This window comes from Aythya fuligula, chromosome 10, assembly GCF_009819795.1.
Source record: "Aythya fuligula isolate bAytFul2 chromosome 10, bAytFul2.pri, whole genome shotgun sequence".
Lineage (NCBI taxonomy): Eukaryota > Metazoa > Chordata > Aves > Anseriformes > Anatidae > Aythya > Aythya fuligula.
The window spans coordinates 6,477,300-6,489,717 of NC_045568.1; the positions used below are offsets into that span (position 1 = coordinate 6,477,300).

Consider the following 12,418-nt stretch of genomic DNA (forward strand, 5'->3'; position numbering starts at 1 on the left):
CAGTTAAAATGTGGAAGAATAAAGCTATTAAAAGCGAGGCTGTTTCTAAGCAAGGAAAACAAAAAATCAAGCTCCAGCAGGTGAAACAAAAACACAAGTTGGCAAGTTAGAAAAGAAGTACAAGGAGCAATTTGCAAAGGCACAGAAATTAACCTCCTCTGCCACATGAAGCAGTGACTCAGACTGCCCGAAGGGTTTATAGTCAAAGCATAAAAGGAGCTGGGGGGCAGGGTGGAAGCAAAAAGGAGAGACCCCAAAAAGAAAAATTAATGTTAATATTTTATTGTGCTTAACAGGGAAGAACTTTGGGAATTCCCAAGCCAAAATGCTAATTTCAAAGAATTGTCTCAAACTGAAATGCAAAGAGAAGAGATCGCATGTCCAAGAAAAACTGAAGAGTAACAACTCACCAGAAATGGGCAGTCTCACCCAGAAGCCCTAAACGTCACAAGGCAGAGCTACCTCCCTTACTAAACAGGATGCGCTACCTCATTTGAAGCTGCCTTAGCTCCAGAAGACTAAAGGGAGGCTACTGCAGTGCTGACCTGCAGAGATACGGGAACTACAAACTGACAGAAGCGTATCTCACAGCTCAGCGGGATGCTGTATGGAAGAACAGAGGCAGATGCAGATAAGCACAATTTATCAGGGAAGATCAGGCACACCTGTTGTGAAAGTAACGTCTCAAAAATATCCTGGGGTTCTTCAGCAACTTCAAGAAACACAGACATGAGGTATCGGACCAAATGAAATCCGCACAAGTATCAGGAGACATTTGACAGATGTCTCAAAGAGGCTAAGCTGCAGGCTGAGGACTGAGGTGCTGACAGGGTGATTAACTTGTCAGCAAACAAAAGAAAAAAAGTCAGGATGCCTGACTGATCTCACAGCCCAAGTCACTAGCAGGGTCTGGTGTGGGGATCTACACTAGTCAACAAGTGATCCAGAAAAGTGAAGGGGATGGTAAATTTGCTCATATACCAAGTCACTCGAGGTTGCAAAGATGAGGAGCAGTTATGAAAAGTCCCCAAAAGACCTTACAAGACTGACTTGGCCACTAAACTGATAGACAAAGTTCTCTGGAGTGAACGTGCAAGATGATAAACATAAGGGGGAAAAGATTTTTAGCTTGAGGTATGAAGCACTGGGTTTTGAGATGACTGTTACCAGTCAGGAATGAGATGTTGGGGCAACAAAGCAACATTTACAAGAACGTGTGTTACAAATCATGAGGAGATGGAGTCAACATCATTACGTGCCAGTGGAAATCTCTGGTTCACCAGCATCTTCTGTACCATATGCAGTTCTGGTCACCGTCTCCAGAGGGATACAGTAGAACTGGAAGAGACTCAAGAAAGGTGACAAGGACAATCACAGCTCCTTCCCAAGGAACTGCTGCACGGCCCAGACCTGCGTCTGCTGTCAGACCTTGCCCAACACGAAAAACTGTCTAGTTAAGAACACACAAACTGACTCAAAGGTGGTCCAGAAAGGAAAGAAAACATGGGAACTAGCCAGAAACACGGCTTCTGAGCATCAGTGTCACGCTGACACCAGCGAGGCCTGGCTGCCTCAAGCACAAACACATCGGCCAGCGCAGCAGCAGCAACCTGACGCGCTCACTTCGCTTCCCAAAGGATACTGTAGAGTTTTCGGTCCTTGGACTCTGACCGCATGCGGCTCAGCTGCTGCTTGTGACAGCGCAGGCTCCAGGGGTTATAGCTGATCTTTTCAGAGCTCAGACCACTGTTCCCATCCAACATCTGAAATGGAACATCTGAGTGGATGTGCATGTCCACCCTGGGGCTCTTTGTCTCCTGGATGTTGCTGGTATAAAGACAGAACAAGGCAGCCTGTTAGAATCCACGTATTCTCCAGATACTTACAACAGTCATGCAATTCCCTCGCACAGTAGCATCTCCTGTTCCTTCTCCTTCTGCACACTTCACACTATCCAAACCCGCCAGCTTCTTACACAGCAAATCCTCACTAACATCCCAGGACATGGACCCATCCTCATTAACCTTGGGTTTATAACCTGATGGACTTCAGAGTGTTTGAATTTGCCTCGCAGGTTTTGGTTCCACATCCAATTAACCTTCTAAGCTTTCTTCCTGTGTGAGAAGCGCTTCACTTGGATGAGAACTGACTGTTTGCAGTGCCACAGTATGCTGGGATAGTAAGTGCAAGACAACCTAGCAACTGTGTGGAAGAGTAAAACACCCTAAACAAAAGGGTGACTACGGCTGAAAGGGTTAAGACATTTTCCAGCTGTCATGTTGTGACTAGACCCTCAAAGCTTTTACCTTTCGGTGCTGTCACTGGCCAGGCCAGGTTTTTCCTCCTTGTGCTCAGTGCCGCTGCTTGATCTGTGAAGACTTCGACGCGAGTGCTTGCGTCGTGGCTGGTCCCTCTCTGGCATGTCATCCTGCTCCAAAGCCTCGTTCTCCACATAAGGATACGCTACCAGGTTGATGTAGCCATCGCTGTCTCCCTCAAAACAGACAGACACCACACCTGCCAGAAAGAGGCGACATCAGCACCATTTTTCAGGGGAGGAATACACAACCACTAGCATCCATGTGTTCAATGGCACAGAGGAAAACACAGCTCACAGAGCAGCAAGAGAAATCCAGAGCAGCAAAATGAGGTTTAAGATGGCAAAGGGGAGAATCCAAATACTTTAAAAACACAGCACAGAGAAGAAAACCTCCCAAAGAGTGTCCTGCATCACTACTGGAGCAAACAGTCCACAACAGCATTAGCAGCTGTACTATCCACCCAAAACTGTGCTAGGAGCATGTGAGGCTCCTAGCCCTGAGTGCTCACACCCTGCTGAGCTGTGCTAACAAAAATGCAGCTGGAAGGCTGAGGGGGTGTGATCGTTTCCTCTGGTCAGTCCTGCAGCAGCCAGTAAAATAAGGGATGTCGACACACTGAAGAACACCCAGCAGAGCAAACCAAAATGCTGAGGGGCACCAAAGCAAAAAATGTGAATAGACATTTAGTTACTTTGGGTTGGGTATATGCCCTGCAGAAGCGTTCCTGCTGTTGACAACAGCGTCTCTCAGCTAGAGGAGCTCTGCAGCATCTCAGCTCTGAGGCTCAGGTAGCACCTGCTGCTTGTATCTGAAGTCAGCTAAAGTCTCACAGAAAAAAAAAAAAAAAAAAAAAAAAGCCCTGTGAGGTCCCAGGGCTTCCTAGTGATAAAAACAGGAGGTCCTGGAAGTACACTACCTCAGCCAGGTGAGGGCAACTCCCCCATGTGTGTCCTGTCCAATTTTGCCTTCTGTGGACTCCTGGAAAACACCACACTCCAAGAAAAGATACAGATCTCTCATGGCACCAGTCCTGAATGTATCTAGCTGACCAGCCGTGAAGCAGAACACCTGGCACTTTCAGTTAGCGTTGACATCATCTTAGCCCTGAAAATGAGGTGATCAACACATCTCCTATCTTGCAATGACAAAATCTTTCATTCTCTTGACACCAGCGTCAAACAGCTGCCAGGAGTATCAGATACTATGTGTGCTGAACACAAAGATTCACCACAGAAGTGATGAAACAAGTGTAAGAAGGCTCAGCACAAGCTCAGAGCAGTTCAGGACCCCAGCATATCACTACGCAAATGCCCATCCAAGTGCTCTGGCTGCCTGCACGTGCTCCTCAAGCTGCCCTTGTGAATGGGCAATTATACATTAATAGGAGTGATCAGACAAGAAACATCATCCTGACACCGTCACTTTGGGAACCAGCAGGAAGCCGCACAGGAGCCTCCGATGAAATCCCACACCCTGCTGCCTGCCCTCTGCCCTTAGGCAACCAGGAAGTATCGCACTTCAGGACGCCAGGCCTCTCTCTGGGCTATCAGCTTCAGCAGTTTTAAATGCATCTCCCAAGGAAAGCCTGGCATCACATCGCTTCCAGTACCTCCACGAGCTTCAGCTGGGAGTTCAGCTGGGTCACCGCAGCACCATATGGACCCAGAGAGGCTTGAGGGGCTGCCAGAGAGGATAGCTTTTGTTCCCAGTCTGCGCACAAACAGGCAGGTAAGTCGACACTGCTCTCAGACCTCCAGGCTGCAGCCAGATCAAACGGCAAGACCTGGAGCAGATGGTGGCCCCAACTGTCTGGGGAGCACAGGCCTCCTGACAGCACGCAGAGACAAAGAGGCAGAGGCACCACAAACACCAAGTCCCCCAGAAGGCCACCAGCCCGTGTTACTGTCCTAAATACAAGCACACGGCCAAAAGCCTGTCAAACTCCTGGAAGGTACAGGTGAGCTGCCCACCTCCTTCAACAACAAGGACACTGGAAAATTCCATTCCTTCAGAGCAGCTGGGGACAAGGCTTCATCTCAGCTCTGGGAAAGGAAGCTGCTGAAGCAGCAAGTGTTTCTGATATGGGCCCATAAAAGAGCTGGGATGAGGAAGTAGTAAATTATAAGACTGGAATGCACGAGTGCTCGGTGTATGACCCAACTTCTTTTGCTGAAGGTCAAGGCAATAACTGACAATTACTTGCTAGTAAAATTACTTCAGATACACATTCATAACCTGAAGCACCAGACTGCAACCGTAACTCTTTAGTTTGTCTAGAAGGAGGAGCACATGAAGCCTAGCATGCCAAAATAAAAAAATAAAAAAAGACTTCCTCCTTTCCAAAAAACTCTTATCAAACTGCTCACCTGCAAAAGATAAAAGTAACAAATAAAACGAGACAAAGAGACAGCAACACATGGGCAGCTCCAGCAAAGTGAGAGGAACTGCATTCCAAAACGACACCAGGCCTCACCTTTGTACTCAGGTGTGAACTCCTTCATCTCGGGGGGCAGGGACTCGTAGAAGCGCTGCTCTCTGGTGATGAGCGGCTTGCAGACGGTGTGGTCATCGTAGCGCATCATGCTGCTGTGGCCGCCCACCTGGTGAATGAAAGGCTCCAGCAGGACCCCCCGGTCTCCGGATCGAGTGGCATTCTTGCCATGCTTGCCCACTTCCATGGTTTGACAAACACACATTGCGTTGGGCACCAGTTGCACGCTTGGAGCATGGGGAGAGCCACATGGGCTGGGAGATGCGGCTCAGCAGCAGTCGGGCAGCCACAGGGCAGAAATCCTGGCTGGCCACTTCCTTACGATGACCTGAAAAAGCAAAAGGAGATTCCTGTAAATGGAAGAGCACTTGCATTCGCTCCTCAACTCCTAGGAAAGTCTCTAGCACTTATTTATATCCACAGCTGCCTCTCTTTCCTTTATTTACTTCCCATTTGCTCCAGCATGCACCTCGCCATCTCTTTAATCTTGTAGGTAAACACACGGACTGGGAGGCAATCTCACACACAGTTTCTCCAACAGGGTTGACAAAAGACAGGGAAACCAGGAACTCTGAATATTCTGAGCCTCACACCTTTAGAAAATACTATTTCCTTCCTTCAGTTCATCTCATCGTTAAGGCAGCATGGTAACAAAGCGCAAGCAAAGCCAAGCCCACAAGTGCCTGCCAGTAAGGATGACAGAGCTACCACAGGCAGAACATCCCAAGAATCTCAATCCCACTCCTTGTGCCTCTGCATTTTGAGGAGCTAAATGACTCAACTTGTGTTCACTTTCTACCACAACACCGTTTCCTCTTTCTCGTATTCACTTCTCTTCAAGCTGTGACACGACAGCTTCTCAGAACAAGCACGCCGCACTCGCCCTGCCATCGTGCACTCGCTGTGTTCTGAATGCCTTCCCCTCGGATTCTCTCCTTTCCTTTATTGCTCCGAGCCCTCCAGGACAGCAGCTGTTTCCCCATGCTTCTACCTCCTCACACAGTAGGTCTGGGCTTTCTAGAGGTAGGCAAGAGGGGCTGTTAAATCCAGCTGAGAACAGAAGTGCTTTGGAGAAGACAGATGCTCTTTAAATGCTTGCCAACTGCCCGGCACAGCCAAAGGATAATGGAAAAGTAAAACTACCCAAATTCTCTCCAGATGCTTTGCCCTTTCATAGCTGTCCCTGGGGCTGCTGGGGAAAACACAGGATTTCCTCACAGCAGGGATCTATTTGAAGTCTTTGGTAGAAGAATGACACGGCAACTTCAGTCCCTGAACTCATCAAATCTCCAGTTTCTCAGCACGGTCACACCCAGGGGCAATACCTGAAGGCTGAGGGGTCCTGCAGCACGGCTCAGGCTGTTCCTCAGCCGGCCACGGGATGTCCCTGCAGCCACACAACCCAGCCAGACGAGGTGCCAGGGTCAGGAAGTTCCCTCCTCTCCCATTCAGCAGTGGGAAAGGTGCAGCCCAAGAGATCCTGACGCTAAAGGTGCCCCTTCCTAACACGTTTAACCCAATCTGACCCAAAAGGTCCCAGCACCACAACGCTGCTCTCTCCTTCTCAGCGTTCCCTCGCACTGGATTTTGGGATAACGCGAGCGGACGTTCATCGGAGTTGAATCACCCTGCTGCTCCCATGGGAAACATTTCCTTTTGCGGTTAGATGACCACACAGCTACACCCGGCGTGAAGGGAACGAGGGGAACATTCGGCTCGCTGGGCTGGGGAGGAGAAAACATCACACTGCAGAAATGTGGATCCGTGTCTAACCTCACACAGAGCCTGAGTCATACCACGAGGACAGAAACACGCTGCAGATTTCTCCCCTCCCTCTTATTTGCTTTACCAACAGGACAATTCTAGCAGCAGAGGCTTGCCTGTGTGTGGTGGTGGTGTTTCTAGCAGCTTGATGACAGTTAATATCCAAGAAGCGAGGTGCCAGCACCTGCAGCAGATCAGCACTCCGCTTTCCAGGCTTGCATCTCCCCATGCTTATCCAGCATCGCCTTGGATTTGGTTTCTTTCATTTTGCCAGTGATTGAAGCTGAATCTTCAGTTGCTCCAAGCACGGGACAAGCTTTACTTTACACCTTCCCGTAGTTTAAACGTCACGGGACGAGGGAGATAAGAGACTGCTGGGCGATAACAGCAGTTACCGTACCCAGGAGACACGCACATCACCTCCAGTCCTGGGACCGTTCCCAGCTTACGCTGAAACCTGAGAGCAAAGTGTCTCGGGGTCTGCTTCAGCAGTGACAGCAGGAAGCACCGACACCCGCAGCTGAGCGGAGGGAGGTTATCCAAGCACGCTCCTTAACCTCAGGGGGAGGTCACAAACACCCAGGCAGGCACACGCGCGCCCGCCCAGCCCCTGGCAGGTCGCTCTCACCGACAGGAAGCTGCCGGAAGATTTTAGTCACCAGAGCAAGAGATGGAAACCCTTGGCCTGCTTCAAGGAAGAAGGCTGCTGAGCTAGGAATACGCTACCTGAACTGTTGTGAGGACAGCAGCAACCCACACCGGGGAGTCCCTCCAGCCTTCTCCACTGCCCAGCCTGCAGATACCTGAGAGATGACTCAAGATGTCCAAGGGCTCCAGGGAAAGTGATAACAAGGGCAGGCTGCAGCCTCCGAGAAGTGTCCCAGGCTGGCTGCCAAGGATCCAGCCACCTCCAAGAGAAGCACAAAGGGAAGAACCAGGCTTCACGCGCTGCCTTGGGGGCAGCTGCTCTGTTTCCCACCTGCAGAAGAGGAGCGGTGAGCACGCAGTCAGCAATCCCTGCGCGTTGGTGAGGGCCACGCAGCAGCGGGGCAGAAAGTAACGGCATTTCTGCCAGGACACTCTGCACTTCCTCAGGAAAGGATTTCCTCATTAATTCATTGCGACCTCCAAGGGGATTCATATCCGTGAAGTTGCAGTCCAGGGACACTGAGCTGTTAACCCTGTCAGCGAAGGACAGCTCAGCACAGCAGGTTACAGGTGTGTGGTCACCCCCGCGAGGCAGTGAGCAGCACACAAGCAGCCTTCTGTGGCCACCATACAAGACAAGGAGCTGGGCACCAGGTGAGGAGAGACCAAACCCCCTTACGACTGCTCCACCTCTTCATCCACACCCCCTCAACAAAGCAGAGGATATCCAGTGTTTTCCTGCACACAAGCGTGAGAAAAAAACACTTGGTGGGATTTCACAGATGAAGTTCAAGCAGCAGCTAGCTACAAGGCTTGAGAAAACGGAGATGTTCTGTCACACAGCTTAGCAACACTCCTCAGGGTAACTCAGAGCAAAGGGTTATTACTAAACATGGACACCATCCACAACTACAGACAGAAGAATCCCAGCAGTTTCAAACAACTATAAAGCAAAAAAAAACCTATTTGATGGCCTCAATATTACTCATCCTTCCTCTGTTAAACAGAGGCACTGGTTCAACTATTTCAGCTGGCTCATGAAGTTCAGTCCTTCCAATTAGGCTGAGATGTTGTGTGTAACCCCCACAGCAGCAGGAGGATGACCAGCTCAGCCAAGCAAGCCTCTTGGTATTGTCCCACTTAAAATACCCCTTACTGGGAGAGGACTGGCCCTCCAGTATTTACATCTAGATGCACACCTACTCCAAATCCAAGCTACATGCCTCATGTTTCAAACACTTCGTCTCTAGCAGCAGGGGCACAACGAGCAATAAGCTGCATTTTCTTGTACTGACAAAACCTTTCCAAAGAGTCAGAAAGGGCAGGTAACTCTGCTCTTCATAACCACGAAGGGGGGTAACGCCTCAGCTCTTGGTGGCATTGCCCACTCCTCAGTAACAGGCAGTGCCCAAGATCCTGCTGGAGCACCAGGACAACACAGTCTGAGGGTATCAGCCCCGGAAAAAGGCAGGGGGAAGAGCAGGGATGGCTTCTTGGATGGGTCGCTTCAGGTGACAGAGGAACTGGGCTCAGAAGGCACCGTGCACATGAGAGGCGGTGGCAGAACTTCCCTGCGATGGGTGCGAGAACTACAGAGGGCACATCGGGATGCTGCTGTTCCCACTCTTCACAAGCTGTCTTGGATGGGAATACCGGCAGTGCTTCATGACTCACCAGTAAAGCTATTTTCTACCAAAACAAAGAGAACAAACATTTAAAATTGTGATGCATTACACAACAGAGCCGACTGCATTAAGTACCACTGACCCGTGCCTTCATCACAAGCAGCTGGCACGTCTCTCTCCAGCATCACCTTGCTGCAGCTCCTAGGACCGTGGCCTGCCCCCAGGACCTGCGGTGCTGCAGAACAAGGGCAGGGAGGACCCAACTTTTACAGAAGAAAACCCAGCCTCCCACTGTGCTGTGATGCAAGATCAGCATCCCACAGCAAAAAAAAATGGCCCACGGGCCTGAGACATGGCAATAGAAGACTGAGACGACTTCAAGGACCTCTGCACAGAGGCACACCCCTCCGAGAACCTGCAGCAACATTCAGGATGTAACCAAAAACATTCACATTCAGCTAGTCTGGCATCCTGGAAGCTACAATCCTTCCTGGTCTGCTCGAGTGCTTAGTTTTGGACCCTGAGCCTCCCCTGGGTCTCGTTCGGTGCTCCAGCGACTACCAAATACAGCTCTTTTTGGAGACGCTACCCTCACCCCGGAGAGCACGGCTCTACAGATCGAGGCCAGATAGCAGAGCACTACAATGACATAAATCAAGAGCTGAACAAGTTTTAGGGAACATTGCTGCAGAAAGCCAGCTGAGGAAGAGCAGCACTTAACAGTGGGAGCAGGGGGCATGACCCACCACACCGGAGCACTCAGGCCATGGAAAGGCCAAGAACCACTCCCAGGTGTGCTCCCCGTGCCTCGAGCTCCACAGAAGCACGCTCTCTTCACCAAGTTTTCCTGTCAACAGGGCACAAACGCACCAACTGCTGAAGTGCATGTCAGGAAAGAGCCTAATCTGCTTTGAGATGGAGCCTGAGTGAACTTGCAGAAAGGACCACGTGGAAAATAAAACTGAGCTTGCAGAGGGAGTCCTTAGGCATACCCTGTGCTTGTCTTCCAGAGCTCTGAATGACAGCTATTTGTGCCCTGCTCATATCCCATGAATCACAAAGCTTCATCGCTTCTGCCAGCAGCCTCTGAGTCCAAAAATGTTCTGTTTTGCTTCCTGAGAAAGGAGAGGAAGCCAAGCCTTTTCAGCCCCTCCTGAGGTCGAGCTCTGCAGTCTTAACTACGGCTGGAATGCCTACAGCGCTCAGCAGAACGGGTGTACCTGGATCTGGGATTACAGAAGATTATTTTAGCTTCCTTCAGTTTAGAGGGCAGATCAGCAGGCACTGCAAAGGCCCTGTTACCGTTACCTACACACTCAGCACAGCACACACGCAGGGAGGGACGAGGTGCTTGCTAGACCCAAGGCGCAAACAGCCCTTGTTTCCTCACGCTAGCACGCTGCAGTGCTCACTTCTTTGTTTTTTTTTCCCCAAGAAGCTGTAGCACACGGCAAGGCATTAGGAAACATCTGTGACAGTTTGCAACATACGGAGCAGGTGCTCTGCAACACTTTGCTGACATCTGTCACGCTGCTGTCTGCAAGCAGCACGGGGCACCTTCCTGCTCGGTTCTGACACCAGCTACGGCCCAACCTCAGGCTCCAGAGCAGCAAGGCCCTGATCGAATACGCACCCTAACAGATGGCTGCTTCATCAGTAGCAGCCCAGAGCATTTTCTTTGTCCAGTATCAGCTTTGTATTTCATTGGAGGGATGAGAATGTGACAAATGCTTTCTAGAGGACAGGTTAGGGAATATCATTGCTTACGAGGCCCTGTCGGTCAGCTTTCTGTGCATTCACTTCTGGCTTCTCTTCATCTCATTGACGAACACACAGGTTCACTTTAAACTACTCCACTGCAAACACTGCTGCTCAGCACAGCTGCTCCGGTGGTCAGACAGCTGGAAAGGAACTTATTTTCAGCCATCACAAGCCACACGAATCAACTTAACCCATCAAGGAAAAAAAAGAATAAATAACACTTCTTGAAGGGGCTCGTAGCAGAAAACTCATCAGCAGCATCAACAGCAGAAAACTTTGGTCCTTCCATTCATAAAGTTTTGGGGGGAATCAAAAACACTCAGTCACACTGATCCCATTAAAGAGACTTGGCTCAAAAACTAACTTGGAAAGAATTTGCAACTCAACTTCTAGTCTGAATAAGCAGAGGGAACAATTTCGTGTCCTGCCTCAAAAAATCCTGTGTTTGAAGCTTTCATTAATGCTGGTAGCAAAGCATTCTTGCTCTCCAGTCACAGATCTTGTCCTCTTCCACAAGAGTAAAGCTTAAATAAACCAGTCACATCCCTAAGGAAGTGCTGAAGGACTACAGGATCCTCCTGCTAACTCCACCCAGGATCCTCTCCGGTACAGGAAGAGGACGGAATAACTCTGCTGAGTTCAGCACCAAGAGCACGTTCAGAAGCGAAGCGCTTTCATGTCAGCTGCAGGTACCAAGTTCCACAGCCTCCACGGCATCAAAAGGTGAGAGCTGAGCAGGTGAAGGCAGCGCAACAGCCTGCTGACACAACACCCCCAGCTCATGAGTCAGTGCTGGCGGTGCTTGTGCTGAACTGGAGGCCAAACACCCTGCGCAGCAAACTGCTGCTGGCAGAGTCAGGAGGTGTAACACGCACAGAGCCAAGTGGGTGGCACTGGGGAGGGGTGCTCCGTGCCACAGGGGCTGCCCAATCAAACAGGTAAGGATCCACAGCAAGCAGTTCAAAGTCTCAGGTTCGTGCCACGATGGTGAAGAGAAAAAGGGACACCTTGTAAGCAAGCTCCCACCTCACCTTCTCCAGGTTCAAAAGCTCCCAAAAGCTCCTGGAGGCATCAAAGCCAGAGCCGAGAAGTCAGTTGAGCCTAATCTCCTCCAGGGTGATGACTGGCTCCCGGGCTGAAAGATGCTGTCATCACACACTGTGCAAGCAGCTCTAGAGCCTGACCTCCCACTCACACCTCCACACAGACTCGACAAGTAGGGACGGCTCTGCCTCTTGGGCTGCTGTCCCTCAGGCTGCCAACGAGACAGCTGGAAAGCTGGGGGGAAGATAGGGAAGGATCCTCCCAGCTTGTGCAAGAACATGAGAAAATCCCAGTGAGGGCACCCAACTCCAGATGAGTGCGGCAACAGTCAGTTTTCAGACTTCAGGTGGTTGACAGGAACCAAAACTAACTTTGATTTAATGGTTCTTACCTGCCACACACGGGAAGTAAAGCACAGAGGCTGAAGGGAGGATTCTGCAAGAGGAAAAACGGTCAATTCTCAAGAGCAAGGCACACGTATGAACCACTTTCAGAACTATTTTACAAGAAATTCTGAGAAGAAAAAAATGAAATCAGAAGTTAAACAAGAAGTTTCATATACCTGCACTTCATAAACTTAGTTTTTACTTTCAGAACGTGTAAAAACATTGAATTGAAGGGAAAAATACTGGGTGTACAGCTAGTTCTGCATCTCTCTCACTCTGAGATATCAGAGTCAGAAAACATGCAAAGGCTTGATCTGCTCAAGCAAAAGGTGCATGTTGATACTTTATTCATCTACTATGTTCTCCCTAGTTTGATAA

The 12,418-nt window shown here is 50.0% G+C and overlaps 1 protein-coding gene across 3 annotated transcripts in view; it reads right to left on the bottom strand.

The window, feature by feature from the left end:
* IP6K1 (inositol hexakisphosphate kinase 1) overlaps positions 1-12,418 on the bottom strand; it is a 33,905-nt gene that overhangs the window by 2,710 nt on the left and 18,777 nt on the right. For all 3 annotated transcript variants that reach the window (XM_032194367.1, XM_032194365.1, XM_032194366.1), the window contains 3 exons: positions 4,795-5,140; positions 2,307-2,517; positions 1,643-1,827 (listed from right to left, as the gene is read on the bottom strand). In XM_032194367.1, coding sequence (XP_032050258.1) covers positions 1,643-1,827; positions 2,307-2,517; positions 4,795-5,017 — 619 coding nt within the window. In that variant the 5' untranslated portion in view covers positions 5,018-5,140. The remainder of the gene's footprint in view (positions 1-1,642; positions 1,828-2,306; positions 2,518-4,794; positions 5,141-12,418) is intronic.